Below are 23,795 nucleotides of genomic sequence, written 5' to 3' on the forward strand. Positions count from 1 at the left end.
TTTCGTGTCCGCTTATGCCCAGCATCTAAAAGGACCTGTGCTACAGTTCTAAAAACCGCCTGTCCGAGCATTTCAACACAACCGAATTCTCAGTGGATTTTACCGAGATTGGTGGCCGAAGCTTACCGTAGAATAGCCACCCAAGCAACTGTCATAAAATCTCACGTAGATCATTCAGGCACTGACTAGGTCTCAGGGACCATCAAGAGCATTGGTGAGTGGCGTAGAATTAAGAGACAAAAACCCTTTTGTAACACGAGACAGTATTACTCTACATTATCGGATTCTGATAATTCACATTCAAGACCGAAATCAATCGCTTGTGCCTACTTGTGAATTTGAATGCATTAGTGGGTAGAATTAGCGCATCAACAGGCACTGGACTCTGTATGTATGGACAGTGAGGGACGGCTCTTACAGCTCTGTGTTGACCTGAGACTGCGTTTACCAAGTTATACTATCCAAAATAAGCAAAAGCGTTTAACTTGTTGGTGCCTTCCAGTAACCTGCCAGCCATGGGCCCAAATTGATTACACTGCCAACAGTTACCGGTGGCGTGGATCAATAGTAGACGGCCTTTGCAGCATCTGTGTGGACTCCGTCCAGACACTCGTTTGTAACCGTCACGAAGAGACCGGATCTTACCGTGGTGTGGCGGTTCTTGTACCTGGGTGACCCAATGAAATATACTGGGGGTGTCCGCGGGACAGTCGCAGTCTCTCATCCCAGGTTGGTTAGTGGTGAGAGCTATGACAGACAGGCTCCTGGTCCTCCAGATTGGGGTTGGGACAGGTATGGTGACTTGTTCTGTAAAGATTGAAATGCACTTACATTTCCCGCCAAACAGCGCAGCCTTGCGGTCAGACTTTTGAGCCGAAGGCGAAAGCATGCCACTGCTGACGTCTCCCTTTCTCTTTCATACACTTTTTTCTCTCCCCTCTGGGGCGAGATTGCCCAGTGGTTATAGCTCGAATTTACTGACCGGAAGGTTCTTGGTTCAAACCCACTGCTCCATCTCCCCTTGTTTAGGCGTGGGCAACGTGACAGTATCCCAGCCCGCGTGCCTCCTTCTTGTGGCATGGTAGTTAGGCACCGAGAGGGTGCCGGTTTTGAAGATAATCAGCATAGAGGACATCATTTCACTCTCCGTAAGCAGAGTCCTTGCAAGCTGTGTGAGACACAGACTAGCACACAAGTTCGTCAATTTCCGGAACTCGCTGTCTACTGTTGTGGACGCCGAAAACGACTATGTATTCGAACACAAACTCGAACCTCTGATCGGAATGTGGTGCTGGAATCGATCCTGATAATTGTCAACCTGAAGCCCGAAAAGATTTCTCACAGCGTACTATTAACTGAATATTAATATGCACCATTACTCTCGAAGGATCACTGTCCAATGGTGTCTGCACAGCGTGCTGGCTTCATATTTGGCGACCACGCCAAGACGGCTACCATCCAGTTATGGTCCAACCAAAAAGCACCTGGCTTTTCACACGTTAGACGCAGCCCTAAACATAGCAATCTCCGTACAGCACGCCACTAGCGTCGGCCAGTTCATGTAAGTAACTGAACACCAGGGACGGTATTCCCCGCTGAGGTATCACTGTATTTTAAGAAGCCTGCCATTTTTATTGGGTCTTGTAAAATTATTTGTGATGTACAAGGTTGCTTGCTGAGCTTAGAGTCACAAAGTTTCTTGCCATTTTCTATCCACAGAAATTGTTGTGAAGCCCTGCTATCAGATCACCCACTGAGCTTACGCACTGTGCACAGTACAAATCTATGGAGGTTCTCGCCCGTGTGGAGGGTCTAACAGACGATGAAATTCGGTCTATGTTGAAAGAGTATGGTTATAATCCACCCCCAATTCAAGGTTGAGTTTAAATGTGTCTTGAATGTATTACTCAGATGCAATTACTCGGAAGATTTTACGCAAAAAGTTGGCGCTTTATATAGACCGTAAGCCCACTGTTTCCATATATCCGTCAATTTAGCCTCAATACATTTTGAGGAAAAGTAACTCTGACTTTCCACAGCTGAACTACGATGACTAGGAATCCTGAAGGTGATTTTTCCGGAGAACATACAACATCTAGTGATGGGATTCGTCTACGTGCAGAGGGGAAACAGAGATCAGCTGCAGTCGGAACGAACGAGAATGCTTCAGTGAAAACGAACTGGGCTCGGATCGCGATTGTTTTATGTCTCCTGGCACTGATACCTGTTGTGATTTATGTCAGAGTCTTCGCATGATGTATTTGTTATGATCACTATGTTTTATTCGTATTGTCACACCAAGCTTTTTCACTGTCTTGAGAGGATTTGTGTAAGCGCCATTGCCTCCGTATTTTAATGTCGCCCAGCCACGAATATTTATAGCGACCTTAGGAGTTGTTTATACGTTGCTCGACGATCGGCTTAACTGCGGCTAATGATATGACCATAGCATATGCCGAATGTTCCAGAGATGACGCGAAGTACGACCGCGGTACGTGTATATATTCAACCGTTAAGTTGGAAAAAGATTGTAAAAAGCGTGGAATGACGGTGAGAATGCAGTTCTCCACGTGCGTGGAAAGTTGCTATTGCGGTCAGGGTGCACGTTAAAACAGACATGATGTTGATCGCCCAAAACTGAAGACCCCCCCCTCAGAAAACTTCATTAGGTGGACGACCTTCGATAAGATCAGGCGGTAGGAGAAAAAGGGAGATAGTCCTTACTAATAGTAGTCGTATTGATAAACTGAGAGGCCTGAGAAGACGGTAATCGGGCTCTGGGGTTATTGAGCCCACAGGCCTTGGCGGTGAGGTCCTTGGGACGGTACTACTGCCGGTAGAGAACTACTTAGCATTTTCAGTTTTTTCCATGCCGGACGGACAGGCTGAATGCGCATCGGCCGCCAAACCTGACGACACCGTGTGACAGGCGCGTTTCTCCCATGTGCTCAGGCACCAGGTGCTACGACACAATAGGGTTGTCTCCTCCGGCTTCTTGACTGTGCGTCCGGACAAACCGACGCTTAAAATAGAACAGTGAGTAGCTGAACAAGTGGTTAATAGCCTCGCCGTGTTAACAGACAAGAGCTTTTAGTACCAGGGAGGGTTACGTTTGGTGGTATGCAGCGGCTCCTGGATTTTAGCAGACTCGAATTAATGATGAGACTAAACAGACTAAAAACAGCCAAATGCATGGAGAACATGGACACCGGAGGTTACACAAAGCATATCACCCAGCAGCTTAGAAAGACATCATTCAAAAAAGAATCCCTAAAAGCCGGTGGATACGGTGCCTAGAACAGGTGCGCGCTGAGGGCGAGAACTACTAGATTGGGTGATATGGGGTACACAGAAAGCCGACCCGGTGAAACTGGGACCGCTGACTGTGGCACGGGTGGGGACATGGGTCTGGGCTCTGAGGCGTCAGGTCCTCTGAGGTAGACTAGCTTAAGTCGGTTTATACCGACAACACCACGTCACCCGAACCGTTCAGTGATAAAGGCCATACCCCGGAAACGGCCCTTGTGTGGGCCCACCAACGGTTTTTGGGTGCTGTCGATGCGTAGAAAAAATTAACTGTACGTGGTCAGGTCTTATGGAGCGGGTATGTTGCAGCTAGAAGGATTGGTGTTGGCACGACGGCGACCTAAAGGAGCAGCCGGCTACTTGGTGAACTAACCTAAGGGCACCTCACTGCGAAATTCCATTTACAAAGAAGTTCCACTGTGGTTTGTGCCAGCTACAAAACGTTCTGTGCAATATGATGTGCGCACAAGGTCATAGAGGTGGTAATCAACAAAGCTAAAACCAATATTAGAAGTGGACGTGATGCATACAAAAATTGGCCACGATAGTCGAACTAGTTGGCTGAATCAGCAATAGTTAACATCCGCCTAGGCGTCCCACCATATGTGCGCACAATACATTAAATCTGGACGATTCAGAAGAACCTCCAAACGAATTGACTAGGATTCTACGCATGGCCAGAACTGGCCTAGTTATGTTTTGAGTCAAAAACCGAGGAGGACAGGTGGTCAGAAAAGAAATGAGGCCACCATCGGCACTGTAGTTGGACGTTTGGACAGAACACTCTAGGTTTGAGACGCCAAACATAATTCGATAACGAGGGATGCGCCGCTAATCCGCTGAAGTGGAAATTATCTATCTGGGTGCCGGGAGGGCGATGTGGCCCAACGGTGTTTGCAGGTCGATTGACGCTCGCCCTTATTGAGCTGGCGATTTGCTTGTTCGAAATAATCGAAATTGATTCGCCTTGTAACTGTCCCGGAAACGTCAAAGAATGGGAATTTCCTAGAACGTACTGACAGGACAGGGTATGCAGTACGGATTTGTGAATTGAACCGTGGTAGCCCTTTGGACATACTGCAGCAGATCGCGCTCTATTTTTTCGCGGTCCCCGTAAAAGCCAAACAAGTAACAAGATCAGAGTTACCCACTGCTTTCTTCACAGTCAGCGTGTGCTGAAAAAGTAAGCGTTTTCAAGAAAATGGTAAGTTTGTAACGCAAAACGAACGTCTTCTCGACTGAATGTGTGAAAACTCAAGTCAAAAGAAGCTAATTCAAAATAGTGACGTGTATAGAGGGAAGGGCAAGATGCATCGGTAACCAGGTTCAAATGGTGATCAAATATAATAGGCTGCGGCTGAAACCACAGAGAGGTATTCTTCCAATTGTTCGTCCGTAAACATCTGCTTTTGCTCATGCCATGTATCCTGATGACTTCGTGAGTAGGAAGATAGGCTATCCCGGACTGTTTTCTCAATTGGTTGTGGATCGTGAACGTGAACTGCCAGTTCTGTAATTATTCTGGGTAGAAATTCTGGAGTGGTATAAGGGTAAGCGTGGACAAAGGCCGCAAGACCAAGGACGCCAGCATGTCGCTCACGTATAGCCGACTGATACGTGGTTACATCTTCTGTTGACGGGTTAGACCAATTTCGTCGCGAATAGGGTGTTTTCGTTTTGCGAATGAGTTCCTCCACCCATTCCTCCTCGAACTAGGTAAAAGATAGCAAAACGGAACATCGATATAGATGAACGTGTGGACTGTCTGGAGGGAATTCTTTCCAGGGATAAAAAGTGTCATGGTGTGGAATACCCGAGGACAATGTTCAAGTACTCGCTCACGCAAGAACAAAACGGGAGCGATAATTTGCCGAGGTGTGGTACTCCACACAAAAATCGATCAATAAACACATCGACATTGACCCAGTCTATCAACCGTTACGAGCGAAAGAACCACACGGTCACGGGACTCGGAGCTAAGAAACCTAACGGCAACCAACGGACTAATTGGGTCAAGGGAAGACAATCACGAAAAACAGAAGGCCAATCAAATGAGCAAAACCCACAAAGCAAGAAGGAAACGACCGAATCACAGCATGACAACCACATACAGAACTGCCGAATTGAATGCACCCAACGAACCAACCAGACACAGGAGATTGAGACCACGTGAGATTCACGGGAGACCAATCAAACTACACGACGACCGTTTCCAGAACTACCAGATACTGTTTAGAAGCTATATAATCACAGGCAGAAGAGGAGGAATTCACCCACTCAACCCTGCACTGACGATGTCACCTCGATTGGTGATGAAACGTTTGCAATCCAACTGCCAAGCTCGGCGAACAGACCACCAACCAAACAGCGCACCCGAGCTACCTACATTCCACAACATTGCTAACCCGAGTACCCCTTCTGATAGGTTTCTCTTGGGGAAATTACCGTATTTTGTGCCATTCAAACATGATACATGTCGAATAAAATGTCACTGCATGGAACAAGAAGTGCTCTACACACACCAGTCAACACAACATACATTGATCCACGAAAAGCGAATGCAGAGGATCAAGAGAACACGGGACTAGTGTATGGTCCTCATCCTCACTATGCAAACTCCCTACACAGGTTTGCTGCAGATCAGAACATTCGGTCCGAGTTTGGACATTTAATGTATGATTCTTAAAAAGGAGCGTTTCTCTTCACCGTCTCATCGTCTCTCTTCGCACATAGGACATTCATCATGTGAATGAGGATGCAGGTGGGCTGAACTTCCCTGCAGGAATTTGAATATTCATCTGGTTGTTTCTCTGAATATTTACTGAAGGCCTCCTCACACCAAGTAGGCGGTTTTTATAAAATTACGTGACTACAAACATACCACAGTGGTCCATCCTATGGTTCGGTTCTTCCAGCTTGTGGTACCGTGCTCTATCTCACCACTTATGTTCATTCCATCATTTTCGGTCGTATCAAACCGATACTGTGTAGAGCGAAGCGTCACTGGCATTGTCAAGCAAGCAAACATATTATTTTATCTTGTGTTTATGTGCTCGAACTGCTGCGGATCCGAAGATTAGCCATATATTTATCACAGACAGATTCGATGACCAACCATGCTTTTGGTGAACAAGTGCTCGCGAAAAACAGGCTGGTAGCATGAGAAGATTCAAACTCCATCCACTATAGATTTCAGCAGCAGTACCCGCCTAGATAACTGGACTCACCCCGTAACACTGCTCAGAGGATCGATGACTGGGGGTTTAAAGTTTGGAAACGTTGTATAGGTTAAGTGTGTTGCTACGAGACAACAACAGCTGGGAAATCTCGGGTTGGAGGTGCAATGCGAAATCGCATAATAACCATATCGAGATAACGGGCTGAATCATATGGACGTACGCCACACGCACTTTAACAGGGCAAGATTTATAGCCTTCTTAAATGTAACAAACTGAACGACCCGATGCATGTAGTGCTCCCAGTGGCAATGTGTAATCCAGTTTCATATGTATATCGATGATGAACGGTCTATGTGTATTTTCGGACAAATAGCGTCCAGCAGAAGACTTTGCAGAAAGCTAATACAGGTGAAAAGCTCATTTAAAACGGTTACCTTGAGCGCACCCATCTGGATCAGGACAGCTAAAGCACACATAGCTAGGTGGCACACTTCAACCCATGGATCAGCTAACAGGTTTACGAAGGACTGTCGAATTCGCTGGAAAAAACTGGCGGCATCCAAACCACTTTCGGTATTTCGATGTTCCAACGTCCAAAAAGACGGTAGATTCATTATCACCAAGTTCCGCAAAAGGAGAAGTCCAACACCACGCGTTTTCCAGGATGAATGCTTCAGGAAGTGGTGCGTGATATCCAAACATGCTTTGACTGCAATTTCTGGCTCAGCATTTCCACATAACGGAATCAGTGAGAAACGAGAAAGTAGCAACTCGGCACCCGACTCTAGACCATCCACATGTTCATCACCGACGCCGTCATTAGGTGTTCGTGCGAATCCAGCAGATCCGAAAGTGCCCATCGCCAACTGGTGGGATATACGTTTGTATAAGTTGCCCATAGAACAAACGTCGGCCAGCAATGGTGTTAGGGCGATCAGAAAATGCAGCATACTGGCGTTGTCGGGGTCCTGATTCGAGTGGATTAGAGGAGCCACCGGAAAGGCCCAAGATAACAGGGCGGGTACCGCGGCATAGATACATCGAAGGCGGTTGGTTAACGGTCTCACTTCCACACATTTCTCACGACCAGATTTCTCAAGCTTGGGTGGACAGTGTGAAGTAATAAGAAAGAAGAATGAACAAAGTCACATTTGATGGTGGTATACATTGTAAAGCACTCTAAATGATCCTGAGAGCGACATTACTTTCGGAACCGGTCTCAATGTGACGCTGCGACACATTGAATCACACAGAATCATTCGTCGCATTGGTGTGGCTCATCTTTTGGTCAGATCCCTGAAAAAAGTGCTTATCCAAGGTACCGAGATAACTCAAACGTTACTATCCCCTTGTATTCAGGCAAATCATTAAGCACACCTCTGCGTGAATGAAGACTTAGATAAACAAATGAATATTTTGCGACTGGCTTTAACCTTGCATGCCATTACTATGCTGTTGATCCTCTGGTACACAAACCACACAAGCCATTACTGCGTGCGTCAATCTGCACCGAATGTCCCGGTTAGATTTTCCAAAGTCAATCGGTGATACTTGTTTCCACGAGGTAATCGCGCGCTTAAACCTGGATGAACGAATTTGCACTTGGGGAAATTTTTGAAGTCATATACTAAAAACCTTTTGAGTCTTTTTTTAAAGAATCCTCCTTTATGAAAATATACTGCGATATCTCGAATATCGTGCCAAATGAATCATGAGGCGGCCTGTGTGCAGCACATTCAGCTGGAGGACATCATAAACGAGAGATTCAATTGAGTCTCCCGTGAAAACCAAATTGATTTGCAAATGAGTGTATTTCTCGAAAAGAATCCTCCTGTTGAGAAAAAAAACTAAAGCACCATACATAGGTAAAGGAGTTCGGCTTTCAACTGACGAGCGACAGCTGGTCTCGTTTTGAGAGCAACAGCTCGTGTCAGCTGGTAATGACAGACATTGAGGTTTGCGCATGGATGACGATGGTAGATCGGTATTTCCCGTAGTTCGTTAACGAATAGATTCAGGACCTCAAATAGCTTACTTGCAACTATGTTAGTTGTTCACAAAAATCGCCTCTCGGTTTGCTAATGTAGAAATTAGACCGATAAAAGGGCATTTGCTCTCTGTCCGTCTAGACACTCCCGCTATGTGCCCACTGTCTTGCCCCACCCGAGTGCCCTCTATTACATACTACCGAATTTCGTAACGCAAGTATAATTAAAACCGGTCTAATGCAGCTGTGATTCAACTTGCGAAACTCCAATTTTACAGTCTTAATAAAGCCTGTGACTACGGTGCGCTTTCCATGACAGATCGAATAGGGAACTGACAAGCCACTGTACGCCAGGTAATCTGAGTCTCAACAACAATGTCTTGCAGAGGCGGTGGAAATCGCAGCACAACGCGTCAAATCATCCATGTCATAAGCAGTCAGCAGACACGGGACAGTGATGAAAAGATGACTCAACGCCGAGAATACGACGCGATACGGCATACCAGTTCTGTGAAAGTGATATATGAGCAAAACGGTAAGAGTAAATAAAATAGTTACTCCTAGGGTAAGCCAAAATTACTAGCACATGCCCATTCCCCTGAACGAAGAGCGTTTAATGTGCGATTGGCGACCCTGGTAGACAGTGGCCACTACAAGGGGGTCATCATCTGCTCCAATAAGATTTGAGAGTCGAAGAACTGAAATTTGGTCCTTGTAAGGATACATGAGGTCCTTTACCGGAAAATGACCGCACTTGATGTGGACCAAGAAATAATAGTAAAAAGGATACAGGGCCTGTGGGTACTTCATCAAACAAAAGCAGCTACATGGTGCCAGCGAATGTAACAGTGAATCGGTACCCAAAACAAAAATGCTTTACTTACCAGGTCACCCTCGGAATACGGCCAAGAGTAGTCTGCATACAGAGGCTCGAGGGAAGGGAGAGGGCAACTCTTATTCGACGACTCATATCCTTTCAGTCGAAGAACAGTGAGTGTGTCTCGGATCAGGTGTGGTAAGAACTGCAGGAAAAGGTTGAAGAAGCAAACGATTGCAATGAATAGTGTGTTTGACTGGTTTAGATTTCGGTAATGATAGGTGGGGCGCAATCAACGCTGTGTAACTTACGAGAGGTGAAGCGTCGACCTCAACCTTAACGGCAATAGGTCAGCTGATAAATGCATCTGTAGTGGTTTACAGCACAGTCAGTTGAGCCTACTGTCGTTGCAAGGAGAGCCGGCATCATATCGACTGCTTGCGCAACCCTGTGGCCCACTGAGCTATGCTGACTTGAACAATGACAAGGTTCACAAAGCCTCCCCTAATATATCGGTCACTGGATAGAGGCACAACAAACATGAACTCTTGATTTCGGGTTTTATGTGGATACCTAATTATCGAGAACATACAACACACCCACACACTACATTACGCGACGAGCTCCTGGCAGTATACGGTCCCACGTAAAATGTACGGCAGTGAATTATCATCGTTAGCACTGCTGACGCAGTCTATCATGGTGAACCCGAAGAATACGCGTAATACACTACTCATAAGGTTACTGGAAACTCTTCGACAGTCCACGACTGGTTCATCAGGTTTTTAATATATAATAATATAATAAAATATAATATATATAAAAAATAAAAATATAAAATATTTCAACTGGATACTGAAATCCCAGTGAATCCCAAAAGGGACAGGCGAAGTAGGGGACCGAAATGGTTTTACCAGTGACTGAAAGGTAGTTCACATTCTAGTCTGTCGATTCACATTTTACTGTGCTTTCAGGCAGTCGACTCCCGCGGGAGGATGAACCGGCTCCAGGAAATTGAATACAAATGACGGCTGGCATTCGTTCGACTGCCGTATTGATCAGCCAAATACGTCCTGCGGTGTAGCAGGAAACAACTGAGCAGCATCAAAAATACTACCATTGAATTCTAAGGATAATCTTATCCGTAAGGTCCACCGGCGGTGACCATTGGAATCAATGGTCTGTCAGTTTTTCAAGACAAACAATCAGTGGACTGTCCACGACCGATAAAAATGCAATCATGCAGCTATAGCACTCTTTCGCTGCCATATCACCGAAGGGAAGCACCAGGGTTGAGATACTCCTTACTTATCTAAGCCTAGACAACAGCGTTCGAGACGCAGAAGCTGGGTCCGCATCACGGAACTCCGATTCATAAGTCCGTGCCGTGACCGCTGAGCTAGTTCCTGCTCTAAACACAGAGCTACTTCGGCTGGTTGATTCCGTCTAATGCTCCAATTGATAAGTGAGAGAAAAAAAATCAGACGACTAGCAAACACGGAAACAAAAAAACGCACCACATTTGAAACGAACTGATGACCGATAGGTTCCACGTCATCCAGTTGAGAGCAAACAGACCACCAAAACAGACGAAGTTCGGTCAAAGTTTCTATCCTTGAGCGGACATTGTTCAAGTTCTCGGTTTTTTTGCAGGGCAAAAGGCTTATAGGAACACGACGCGCGTAAAAGATATCATCACATGCGACGGAAGCCCGGAACACCGCTATATCAGCTGCAAGATCGCGAATCCACACGGAATTGTCGCACGCCTTCTGAAACCAGGTTAGCTGAGCCTGAGATGCACTGTCATGGTTTTTGGGGTCACCTTTGAACGGGAGACATGTTGAGAGATAAGGGAACAGCTTGGAAGCTTTCCACCCCAAACAAATGATGAAAGTTACACAGAGATGTGCGTAGAACACACGACGATGTGCTAATGGCATGCATCGATTCAGCATACATATGGGGCACTCGTCCTTTGACTGAACGGCTGACTCCATCGGTGCCTTGACAACCGGACTGTGACCACACGTCGCCTCCGAGTTCGTTGGAACCGTGAATCCGTTCAACTTTCGAGCACAGTCCATTACCCCGCTTTGAATCCAGTCCCACAACGGATGCAAAGTGCTGATATCCAGGCCTTCGAAGTGACAAAGGCAAGAGAAGAGAATGGGTGAAAAAAACGCTAGACGATCGAGTGGCCCACCAGCCTGAGATTGGGAGACGGTATCATGAGGATCAAGGGCGGGATGAACTTCATTTGAATGCTCCTGGACTGGCGTTTGTTTAAAATCCGATTGGAAAGTACTGGCTGAAAAAAGTGTGAAATGAACACATGAGGCCGACACATAGTTGTGTACGCTCTATAGGAAACATGCAATACAGCACAGTCGGGTTCACGAACATGAAAGATAACTAGGGCCTGCAAAGGGGATTCGATTGTACATGGATACAGAGAGAGCTGCAAACAATATTTTTGTCCAATAAAAAATGTGAGAGCAACCAGCCTCAGATATCCAATACAGAGAGTTCGCCTTAGTTCCACACCACAGAGGAAAACCACCTCCTAAAAGACAGTTGAGCAACACAATGAAAACAGCAGGTTTGTGCCATTAAACCTGACCTTATGAAAGGCACGTTAATGCGAATAAAGTGGTACAAATGGGACCAACAATAGAGATATGAACAAATAAACGCGAGCGTATTACTAAATTGCTATGGGCTGGTCAATTGGACGGTAAATTGTTAGCGTCACCCTCCAAAATACTCAAAAATTGCATTGAGTTGCATTATGAATTTCTGGCCACTTTATCGCGACTGAATCCGATAAGTCAGGAGTAGGCAGTTTTAAATAAGACAATTCGTTCGTAAAACACTCGAATTCCGTAACCCGTCCGTCACGTTAAACCAGGGGTAGTTAATGTAATACAGTTTAAATGCTCCCTGAACTAAAAATGATAAAGTAATTAAAAGGTGCACAACCTTTGGTGTGCTGAATATACTTATTTCGGTCCGAACTAGCGTTCTACCGAAGAAGGCTACTGTCCAGTTCAGTTCAATTCGACAACTGTAAAATGCGTGGGGGGTCCGGGTCACCGCGCCTTATGGCAGCTGGTGGTGTAGAATAGAGGCGGCACAAAAAGCGTTAAAGACAGGATGAAAAAGAGCAGGGAATTAACGATTAGGAACAGGAGGATAGATACAACGCCGTCAATGGTTGCGTGGCATCATCATGTGGGTGAGTACCTCCAACCATTGATGTGGTGGGTCCCTGATACCCTGATCTTGCAGATGACATGCACCAGTACTGCCAGGACCTTTTACTAGGTCATTCATGCTTCGCCTCCAGGTCATGCGCTGTCCAACTTCCAACACAATTGGGCTGGAATTTGCCACAGCGAGGCGATTGGTTATCTCGCACACGCAACACATGGCCGAGCCAGCATAGGTGGGGCAGCTGAACCCACTCATAATCGGACAAGTAACTGATTCGCCGTCGAAACTCATTCATCGCATTTTAGTATCACTAATCAGATGTTTCCATGATACAACTGCAGTGTTTTGAAAGCAGCGATGGTCGAAGACAAACAGTTTTCTCTTGTCATCGACGGACAGCGGTTTCACAACCACAAAGAAACAATGGAATCAGCGCTGCGTTGTAGATCCCACTTTTCAGAGACAGGCTGATGTCAAGCCGACCCAAGGGGTGCCTAATTTGAAGCAAAGAGTGGGCTTTAGCAAATGTAGCATCCATATTGTCAGCATTGTTGCCAATCGACATGATGCAACCATCCAGGCGAGTAAACCTGTCCATTTCTAATAGTTCTGATGCCACGTCCAGGTTTGGTGGTGCACAAGTTCAATCTTGTAATAATACATTACATTTTGAAGGTGCGACGTGCATGCCAGCATTTAGATCATTCAATGTGTTTTGTAGCTGGATGGGAGCTGAACCCGACATCGCAATACCGTGCGCATACCCAAGTCTTTAAGGTCTTCCCGTGGAAGAGGCTCGATACCAGAGATAGAAGACGTAGCGAGCGTAACTTCGGTGAGTAAGTCGACTACGAAGTTGAAGAAGAAAAGTGACAGGTGGCGGTCCTGATGAACACAACATTTGGCGACGAACTCCGGACAATGCTCTCCGTAGGACTTCACGCGCCCATTGCTATCGAAGCACAATGATCATAGATATGTGACAAAAGTGTTCGGCATACAGTTGAAGAAGATATCGCCACAAAGCACCGCGACGGACGGAGACCAACGCTGTTTCCAAATATGAAAACAACGATTATTTGCGATTCATGTGTACGGCGTTCGAGACGGCCCGGAGAGAACTCTTCGTGGTTTCCGCGATTCCGCCCCTCATGTGCTAGTAAGCCCGTGTAGGGTAACCTGGAAGCGATGGCGACCAAACTGATGTCACTATGACTCACATTCAGATATAGCGCCTTTTTGAGGACAGGAACGAAATCAGATATACGCCATTCTTCGGGCACTTTATTCGTCTAACAAATGTTCCACATGAGTTTTGTAAGACTGAACGAGTCCTTCACCAAGTTCTTTGTTTCGCTTCAAAAGTTCGATTTCGTTTTTGACTTCATCTTTTGTTTGATAAGTGTCCTACTGCAAAATCATTGTTTCATTATTTGTTAACTGTACATCTTATGCTGGCTAGATTGTTTTTCGAGGTGTTCCGCCCACGAAAGCGAACAGAGGAAATTGGAATGGACCTTCGAGTCGTCTCTCTCTGTGGTGACAACACTGTGGGGACGCTTTTCTGCAGATAAGTTGAGCAAGAGTTCGACCATATCCAATCGCTGCCGCCTCTCCATTTTCTGAGTTTTCTTTAGCCACCATTTCTCCCGATTAGGAGTCACTTCAGGTGTATCACAGAATCGTACGGCGGTCCCAGGGCAACCACCTTCCTCGCCTCGATCGATGTGAGGCCCCAATTGAATTGGGTTGTAGCCTCCTTTTGGGGCGCACACAGTAAAAGACCCAATTGATCACGATTCAGATTTCGAAATAGTCTTCATATAATCGGCCAGTTTGTTACGCGCTCGTTAGTTGTCTACATGGCTGACACTAATAAGCCCTTTTGACGACCGAATCTTGCAGACTGCGAATGTCATAGCATTGAACGATCCTCCTCTTGGTCGCTGGGAAACAAGCTGCAGTACGGGTACAAACTACCGCATGATCTGACTCCGTACGCGTTTCAAAGAGAGTGACGGTCTTGAATACAAATTTTCTACCTATAGCAATCCTAGTGCCCCATTGGGTATGGTTGGGTGCCAGGTAACGCGATGCTGAAGTTTGTGCTGGGTCTCTGCCTACGATAAATAGATGGCGATCAGTGCACGATTGTAGCAAGCGCTCTGGGCGGTCGGTTCTCTACGCGAAATCCTCCATTGGGACGGCACTCATACATTTCGACTCTTCTCAAATCTCCAATTGGGCTTTTGTCCTGTCAGTAAGACCAGTCTATGTAGAAAATCCGAGCACTCTACAGCGGTCTCATCCTTATTGGGAATCATCTGCGATGGAAAATCCCACAAATTCCGACCGCGCAACCTTCCGGCAAGTGGCTGAACACTTAACTGTTCGGCCTCGTGCGGTTGAATAGCAGTGTAATTAGCCCTCACCTAGACGGGATGTGTCACCGCTCACCTTTCAATCACGGGAACCGTGTAACCGTGTAGTAACCGGCTACTCGGGTGACGAATTCTCAGATGGAATTTTAATTTATCTTGTGGAAGTATTCTTCCCCTAAGCTAATTCCCAAATCACCAGCCAAAAAATAGTGATATCCCTGGGCTTTGCCATCCACAAAAAGCGTCTTTGATAGTGTCACTGCTGCAGCTTGTTTGGGTTCTGCCCAACTCAGGGAATCTGACTGAATGAAGTCTACTGTTCGTTGGAGTGCAGTCAAGCAGAGCGTATACATCTATCACACTCAACACAATAGCCACACGAAATGAGACCACGGGGAACTGCCAGTGCACCCAGAGAGCAAACTGTAGATGAACTGAGCTGCTTTGAGGCATCTTCCGATGCATTGCCCTAGTAGAATGCTGTATGGATGTCTCGGACACAGCACACATCAACTTCTGAAAAGCAACAAGTGTGAGACAGAGAGATATATTGATCTACGTTGAAAAGATTCCTTAGTGTTAGTTGTGCCTATTTAGGTTTTTTTCGGGATAGATGGTTATGAATTGAAGATGAATTTAGAAGAGTGCAGGTCCATTGTTTAATATTCTCTCAGGATGCTACCAAATCTCTCCAAGTTTCCCATGGGAACTGTAAGTGTTGCAACCATCTTCTGTGAGCGATGGCATATCAGCCCATACTACCCGCTTTACCAGTGTTTCGATGGGGCCATTCATTCAACCACCCATTCATTCATTGCTTTGAGCAATGAATATAGCAGAGAGCTCTGACCACGTTGTGATCATGGTGTTTAAAAGTGTTGGGTTGATAGTGAAATCTTCCGCCAACTATCGCAATAACACATCACACAGTCTTGTCATTGTGCAAACTCTGCTCCAGAGATAGATGGAAACAAAAGGCTAGCTTGAAACCACAAGTGACAAGACTGGAGTAGGCATTCTCGATAATGTCATAGCAACGAAATTGTTGTACCGGTTTGGATCAAAATTGAAAAGCACAGACTACTATCAAGGGGAGAAATGTCATGGTCGAACAGATTGATAGCTTATCTACAAGAGACATTGACATGAAAAATTAAAATTGTGAAAAAAACCTACATAGCCGCTTTTGTTGAACACCACAGGGTACGACCCAAACTGAATTTAAAAGCTGTAGGGCTGTTGCCGCATACTGCTAATGACTTAGAAGTAGTACTCGATCGGTTCAGTCCGTCAACAGGGAACAAGCTACTAGCACCCGTCCTTGACCTAGCCCTACTGGTGCCAGCACAAACAACACATTGCAAATCCAGCCAACAATACAGAAACTGCCGATGTGAATTACTGTATGTTCTTATTTCCATGTACAGGAAGAAAGTGCTGTGAAACGGCTAAAAAAATTTGACCATTTAGCCCAAGTTGTCCGCTTTTTCCTTCAAACTGGTAAGCAGAACATGTCACAGCAAGTGAGCATTCCGGGAGCAACGGTTTCGGAACCTCGAAAAACGTTAACTTTACCTAAGTAATCGCCTTTATGCTTACGCAAAACACATATCAAAATTCTCACGGCATAACTAAGTTAACAAAAGGGGAATGGTGAGCGCCTGTGTAAATTCGAAATGATGAAAAACGGTGTCTTACCTTGTTCGCAACTACCCACACCACTATAACTGGAAGCATAGGATAAAGACGCTCCAATGTCATCCAATAACGCTGGATGAACCTGACCAGCAGCACTTTGCGCAAGCCCAACAGTTGTTACGGACAGTGCATTCCGTTCGTATGTAGCCACCAGTCGCGGCAAGACGCGTCCCAGGTAGTAGTATCGCCAAGTACGAGGCCAATTCAAAGTTCCGATGGTGAATTCCACCAAGCCGTGACGAAACCAAGCTGGGCCAACGACCTCTGTCAGTCCGTCAAACTTGCGCACCAGTCCTTCGGGACAAATAGGTAGAAGTGCATGGAAAAATGCCTCAGCGTGGTGGACGAAAGGGTTGGGACCGAAGCTAAGGGCACAAACTCGTAGAAAGCTTGAAATGGGGAACAAACGCTTGCTCGGCCGTCGGTGGAGGTGCAACAGACGATCGGCCAGGGTCAACCAGAACTGTCTAACCTCTGCAGTCGGGCTAGCCAAGTTGCGGGCCAAGAAACACAGACAGTCACGAGTCAGCTGTCCATTCTCATCCGTGGTATCAAGATGGTCGAGCCAATCTGTCTTACTTACATCCAGCTCGCCATTATCTGGAGAAAACACTGGATAGGCTGGTTCATAGAAGGGATCTTTGGAATACACCTCCGTGGGAAGATAACTGAAAACAGATAGAAGCAGCAGCTTAATGACAAAGTACGGCCAGTAAAAAAGTTATGCATACGAAAATCAGCCTTTATAGGATCAAATGCGAAATCCACATGAAAAGCGTCGAATAAGGCAGAGTTTTTGTACACCAAAAATTAATAAGAACGTCTTCTGAATATGTTTATCATCACGGAATGTGAACAAGCTATAGTTTAAGCAATCGCACAGCAGCCAACTGAGCCGGGCTTCTATAGTTCATATAACCATCACAACTATGTGTCTAGAAGAGTTAGTGGGAGTACAATAGTGCCATGACTATATTGGTTGAAGTACGCCATCTGGAATCTATCCAAGATGCCATTTAGCATAGTACCTCTGTCTAACTACATCACAGTCACATAAAGAAATCCGTAAATCAAGAGGTGGAATGATTCTTTATCTGATGTGGGATAGCTTGTGCGACCCGGTGGACACAACGGTATTACCAACCCCTCAAGGGCTAAAAATCTGACCCTGATTTACCAGTCCAATGTGAAATGAGGCGGTTGATGCTACAAGCTTTACGGATACTGTCATGCAGTAGCAGCGAGCTGTTCTAACTTTGGAAACGAGGGCTCATAGATCCCAACACGAAATACGGAGCATGACATTACAGGAATTTTAGACTGTCATTGTTTCTTCAATGTTTGGACATGAGAACGACAGCCTTGCTTAGGGACTTGAAGTGACGAACCACACACAAGTGTTTCAGTTAGGCGGTAGTCAACATACACCATCTCAGTGTTGATAAACTTGTCTGGGGGCCACAAAAAATTTGAATTGTGTTCAGATGGCTCGTATGGAGACCAAAGGGAGCCGGAGATCAGACTCAGCATAAATTCAAAGTGGAAGTCAGAAAGGACTACAATAATGAGACCAACTATTTGGACATAAGTGAGTTTGTTTACCATGATCATGTTTTCAATAAATAAGGAAGGCAGGCAGAAATCATGTTGGACAAAATGGAATGGAACTGAGAGAAAAGCCTTACGTAAAACCGATGTTTGCTGTTGGTAGGTGGTGATGATTTCGATAGCTCTCATCTGTTGCCAAAATACGAGCGTCAGGGTCGAAAAGGAGGAATATATTATCCGGCCGAGGACATGGAACAGGGGGATCATTCTGTAAAACTGAGGTCCCCAACTTTTGTCCAGCTATCTGAGCAGGATCGCGTAAAACAACCGGACATGATCTGTGGCGCAGAAGCAGTAGAAACAGCATGTCTTGAAGGTAATTACAGGCAGCTTCAGCAACTTCCGGTTGATGTGAGAGCACCAAATGCAGAGCCGTACTCAGGAGATCCAACGGAGGAGGCGGAGGAGGGGGAGCGAGCAAAACAGTATGGGGAAGCCAGGACGGGGTTAAAGGCGGGTCGACATGACGAGGAAGAAGTGACAGTAATCTGGCAACCAGGGCCTGGCCTGCAGTGCCTCGGGTAGGCTCCGAACCGCGGCTGACTAGAATGGCTTCGCATTTTGAAAGACATCGGTCTAATAGATCAGAGAGAAAACGCTGACAAACAATGCGTCGTTTTGTAACCACTTGAAGAATCTCTGGATTTGTTTGACTCAGGGATGCTGTCCGAGGTGAGTGGAACGCGGTTAGTAGGTTTTCAGCTTCGTCATAAACCCTTGCTAACCAACTGGAAGATGGAATTTGATCCCGCTGGGTAGGAAAGTGCAACAGAAACCTCAATGGGAATATAGAAGCTTTTCCATAAACCTCTAAGACGAGTTTTTCCAATTGATCTTGGGCAGTACGTCGATACCGACGTTCAGCGGGAGTGAGAGTTTGATTTGTGGATGGATCTTCTTCAGCTTGTGAAGTATGAATAGCTTGGGCGGAAATCGCTACCCACATACGCGCCGGTATTGATGGATCCAGACGAACAAATTCATCGTCCTGATGTGTCTGCGAAATTTTGTGAAACAAATCTGACAACAGCTTGATACATGTTCGACGGCGGTGTGTTACCAACTTGAACTTCGCTTCCCTTAACCGAGCAACCACACTTTCATTCGACCCGGGCAACAAGTGAGCATCGGCCGCCTGTTGTTCCACATCAGCAACGGCGTCCTCTAAACGATCAACCATCGCAGACGCCAGTTCGGCAGTGACCTAGGAAAATAAGTTCAGTTGAGTTCGGTTAGGATAGTAAGCAACATCGAGCGCGACGAAAATTCTATTTAAAACAGTCCATTTTGATTGTCTAATCCGTTCGCTAAGCTGGGAAACTCGGCTGAAAATGTCCCAATACCATGCGAGTTGGGAGTTGGTACGCTGATGACGATGTTAGGTTGAGTATTATCGCATGGAAAATGTCCCAATACCATGCGAGTTGGGAGTTGGTACGCTGATGACAATCGTAAGATGAGTATGTATCGCATGGGGTCTTTTCAGGAGAATATCAATAGACAGAAAATGACAACCTCGTTGAGCGCATTTCGAAAATTGCAACAGTGTTAAGTCGGTTGGCTGCTCACAGATTCTACGACAATGAACGATTACATATGTTTACGTTCCCGAACTGCTCTTCTACTCATCACGAACATAATTATCCCTCCTTCGTCTTCAGCCGCTGTTATAAATCTAGAGAAATGTAGTTCTAGATCAACTGATCTATTGCCACTGTTGCATATATGGGGGTAGTACAGGGACAGCTGTTACGAAAATAGTGCCGCATTGGGTCGGTTACCCAATTCCAAAAGTCTTTCTCATCAACTCTTGGATGATGACTCAGTCGTAAGGTGGGTGCGTAGTTGTACTTCTGGTAGTGCATACCATAAATCCACACTGGATTTTCGTGACCAATATGCATATGAGAACGGGCTGCAGCTGGTTAAGCTAGTTGACCACTCCAATGAGGATCGCGTCAGGCCGAATGGCGGTCAGTGTCTATCTAGGTCACTCAATATCAAAACCGTACGCATTGATCTTTCGATCAATGTTACAAGTTGGGCTCCGTCAGCAGTGGAACAGCTGAGACCAATCGATGGAGCCTGAGTGCCTATCAGGCGCCTTCCCAAGGTTTATGCCTCCGGGTCTACTTTTGTTGAACACTAGCTCACTAAAACAGACGAAGTCATGCTGGTGCACACAATGACCAGCGGTAGATTTCAGCAACAAACCGTACAGTTGTCGAATGTTGGGATTTTCAGGTCCGATAATGCACGTGGCACCGCTAGGCGAGCACACGTTCCCAACTGAAGCCAATCCTATACGGAAAGGCCGAGCATACGTGTTCTACAGCACTCATTTTCCGGCCTGTACAGATCATAAGTGAGAATAAGCGTAATAAAAGTGGTGCGATTAAGGTAAGTCAGGTATTAAAATCCGCGTCTCAGCAAGGCTAGAGGTCATCCAACACATAGCTAACCATTTGGACTCTATGGGAGATATGGGCTGATGTGTGCTACTATGAGACGAGAGGCGAAAACAAAGCTAGTTCAGATGGAGGGGTAGGAGAGATTTCTTTCACCTTACAGTGCATCGATCAGGTAGTTAACTGCGACATGACCTTGAGCGGCAGAGTGGTTAGGCTGCATTGCCAGAAAGTGCACCGGAGCTTGAGACTGAACATACCTTGGTATGTTCAAAGGTTGTTGTTGTGTTGTGTAGCATGACATGGACTTAGAATTCCTTCGGTGAAGTAACTAATCAGATACATGCTGAAGCCCCAATACTAACGTAGAAATACATACACGAGTTGCGACCAACCAGCGTGCATTATTGGCTAATAGTACGTGTCCGACTTTCACAAGTTTTAAGTCTTATGAAAACCAAAGAGGATCGTTTACAAATCGATGAATACCATCATTATATGGTTATGCGTATGACCAATAAATAATGCTAGGTAATGCTGCGATCCAGTCACATTTTGCCGTTCAATCTATGGTCCTAAGTACAATACTTCTCCATTATGACTTCGGGAATTGAAAACGGATTCTGTCACAATAGCGCGGTGTTTGTATCATGGAGGGTCGGAGTGGTTCAACTCTGAGGTGGCCGTGCAAAGCCCCATGGGTTGTATTAGGAAGTTGTTACAGAGAGTATTTAATTAGAGGAAGGAATGTATTGATATTCCATGCATGGCGCGACCTTTAAATAGATCAGACGTGGAATTCAGAAGAGGAAGTTTCCAACTTGGGAGACAGGCTAAGGGTTTTTCAAGTAACCAAAAATATGGATGTGTACTGATGCTCTCATAATGCTTAATGCAGGGCTCCATCGCAGATTTCGAGCGGAATTTTGTATCATTTCAGAGTAGCTTGGTTCCTCTGTACGACTTCTTTTTCCAGGACACGTTCCCCTATTCAGGCTGCTTTCTCAAGCAGCCTAATTTGCATGCTTTCCAGGCGATAGAGATGGATAGCTTTCATAATTAGCCTTCATCGCGGGAGTGGGGATGCTGGTGTGATGAAGCACAAGGCCCGGCCACTCTAAATGCCGCATTCACGTTAACTGTTATATAGGGGGAACTCAGCATCATTTGGAGGCACAGTCTTGTCAATCCAAATTGCATTAGCTGACTGACGTGTACCAGTAGAGAACGAATTGCCCAGTGGATGTCCGAAGAAGAAAGAGTCTCCCCTCAAAGGGGTTCACCCTGAACTGTGAACGAGTGTTTTCAGAACAGATTACGTGGACAAACAGGGAGGGAAACCCTAGCTACGCTGCACTCTCTGAAGTCGAAAGATAGCATTCAATATCATCGTAAATGGACAGGTGACAATAATTAGTACAATAAATAAAAAAATATAATCGTGCAGCTGTAACACCCTTCCGGTGCCTGGCTGCCATGCCACCCAGAGGAAGCACGAGGGCTGGGATACTGCCAGGTCGCCCAGGCCTAGACAGGGGAAGTCGAGTAGCAGAGGTCGGGTTCGAACCACGAACCTTCCGGTCAGTAAATTCGCGCTCCAACCACTTGGGCCAGGCAGCTGGAGACGTTCAAAAGGAGTTTCGCAACGAGCACAGAAGTGTTTTGCGGTGCATGAAGGATGGTTCTTGGGTTGTCTTGGACGAACAAACTTAACTGGACCACTGAAAAAGTAATGCTGACTCGGTCTTTGAACTGAACGACTCAAGTAGAACATATCAGAGACGCTTCCTGAGTGAAGGTTATTTCCTTTCTCAATAGCATTGGAACATTTGTTTACAAGGCTACATGTAACTTGAGGATTTCGCGTCAACATTTAAGATATTTCCGATGTACCTGGACAAGAAACAGTTGGCTTACCTGTGCCACTTTAGGTAACACGTTAGAAGTGAGTTGGTGAGACACACAGTGACGTATGTCGTTGCGCCTTGGTGCGGTCGCTAGAACGCCCATCGTTTGAACCAAACGTCGAATTAACGGGGTAGGTATCATGCATTCATCACATCCGTTCGGTGCCGCGAGGCCCGCTGCAGCAAACGTCAGCGGATACTGCAGGCGTTTACTCTGAAGCCGGAGGTAACGTCGCTGAATAGTCGCTAGCCAAGTGAGTAGCGAGCAACCCTTTCTAACAGGGAGTTCCAACCGACTACCACAGTAGAATGGAAAGAACTGGCTATCTGTGGCGCAAGGCGAGCCACACAATTGCTGAATTCCGGGGATGAGCACAATCCCCTTCAAGTTGTTTTCAACAGTTCTCAGACAAGCGGCAGCTCCAAGCGACTTCCCGTACAAACCAACCGGGCCCCTTGAGGTCCGGAGTAAACAGGGATAGTTTTCATTAGACCCTAAGTTGAATCCTGTGGTCTGAATGAGGGAAAGTAGATCAGCTATCTGGGACAAATTCAGGAGCTGTCCTACACTATTCGATGGTTGCGCAGGCGCGGTAGGAGCTGGAAGGAGAAAACAAAAAACATAGTGAGAAAGAGACCGGACGGTGGAACGTGCTCTAATAAGCGTTCAATGTGTTAGGATGATGCAAACAGGTCAATCAAGGGGAAGTTAATATTGAGCGGATATACAACTCACGACCGCGTTCTTTGCACACCCTGATACAGCTTCGATAACTCGAACGCTTGGGCTCTTGAATGCTCAAAATTTGCCAAAATGGTTTGGACTGAGGGCTAATTTGTGGGCTGTTAGTTTCCTTCTGAGGCGGCGTGAACACCATTTGTTAGAAATCCGCATAGACCGTCAATCACTAGTATCCACGTGAACTTGGGTCGAAAGTTACCGCAGGCAATCGAGCAGCTATTCGGCTCTGGATTAAATGCTCCCGCTCCACTGAAAGCTTACGACTATCCCGTAACGCTAGAGAAATTGAACCTCTAAGTTACGGTGCTGCATGGATACAAGAGCATTCCTGTCCATGTTCATTCGATTTATGATCAGTACGTGACACGAATCGGCCAAAAGNGCTGCATGGATACAAGGGCATTCCTGTCCATGTTCATTCGATTTATGATCAGTACGTGACACGAATCGGCCAAAAGGGGCCAATAAGATGGACTATGAACGGAACCAGAGAAATCGATGCTGGAAAGTCCACCGCATTCGAAAATACCAGGATCGAGAGCAAGT

At 46.0% G+C, this 23,795-nt stretch overlaps 2 protein-coding genes across 2 annotated transcripts in view; one reads left to right on the forward strand and one right to left on the reverse strand.

Moving 5' to 3' along the window:
- Window positions 1–4,458: 4,458 nt before the first annotated feature.
- T265_12982 (hypothetical protein) overlaps window positions 4,459–23,795 on the reverse strand; it is a gene marked incomplete at both ends in the record, with an annotated part of 54,882 nt that continues 35,545 nt past the window's right edge. The window contains 7 exons of the mRNA XM_009166596.1: window positions 4,459–5,018; window positions 6,920–7,585; window positions 9,357–9,494; window positions 10,807–11,600; window positions 16,585–17,252; window positions 18,270–19,396; window positions 22,518–23,107. Of these exons, the coding sequence (XP_009164860.1) occupies window positions 4,644–5,018; window positions 6,920–7,585; window positions 9,357–9,494; window positions 10,807–11,600; window positions 16,585–17,252; window positions 18,270–19,396; window positions 22,518–23,107 (4,358 nt within the window). The remainder of the gene's footprint in view (window positions 5,019–6,919; window positions 7,586–9,356; window positions 9,495–10,806; window positions 11,601–16,584; window positions 17,253–18,269; window positions 19,397–22,517; window positions 23,108–23,795) is intronic.
- On the forward strand, window positions 5,792–5,992 carry T265_02344 (hypothetical protein; the record flags this gene model as incomplete). Its single annotated transcript, XM_009166558.1, has 1 exon — window positions 5,792–5,992. The coding sequence occupies one exon, from the start codon at window positions 5,792–5,794 to the stop codon at window positions 5,990–5,992; it is 201 nt and encodes a 66-aa protein (XP_009164822.1).

Source organism: Opisthorchis viverrini (genome assembly GCF_000715545.1).
Source record: "Opisthorchis viverrini unplaced genomic scaffold opera_v5_28, whole genome shotgun sequence".
Lineage (NCBI taxonomy): Eukaryota > Metazoa > Platyhelminthes > Trematoda > Opisthorchiida > Opisthorchiidae > Opisthorchis > Opisthorchis viverrini.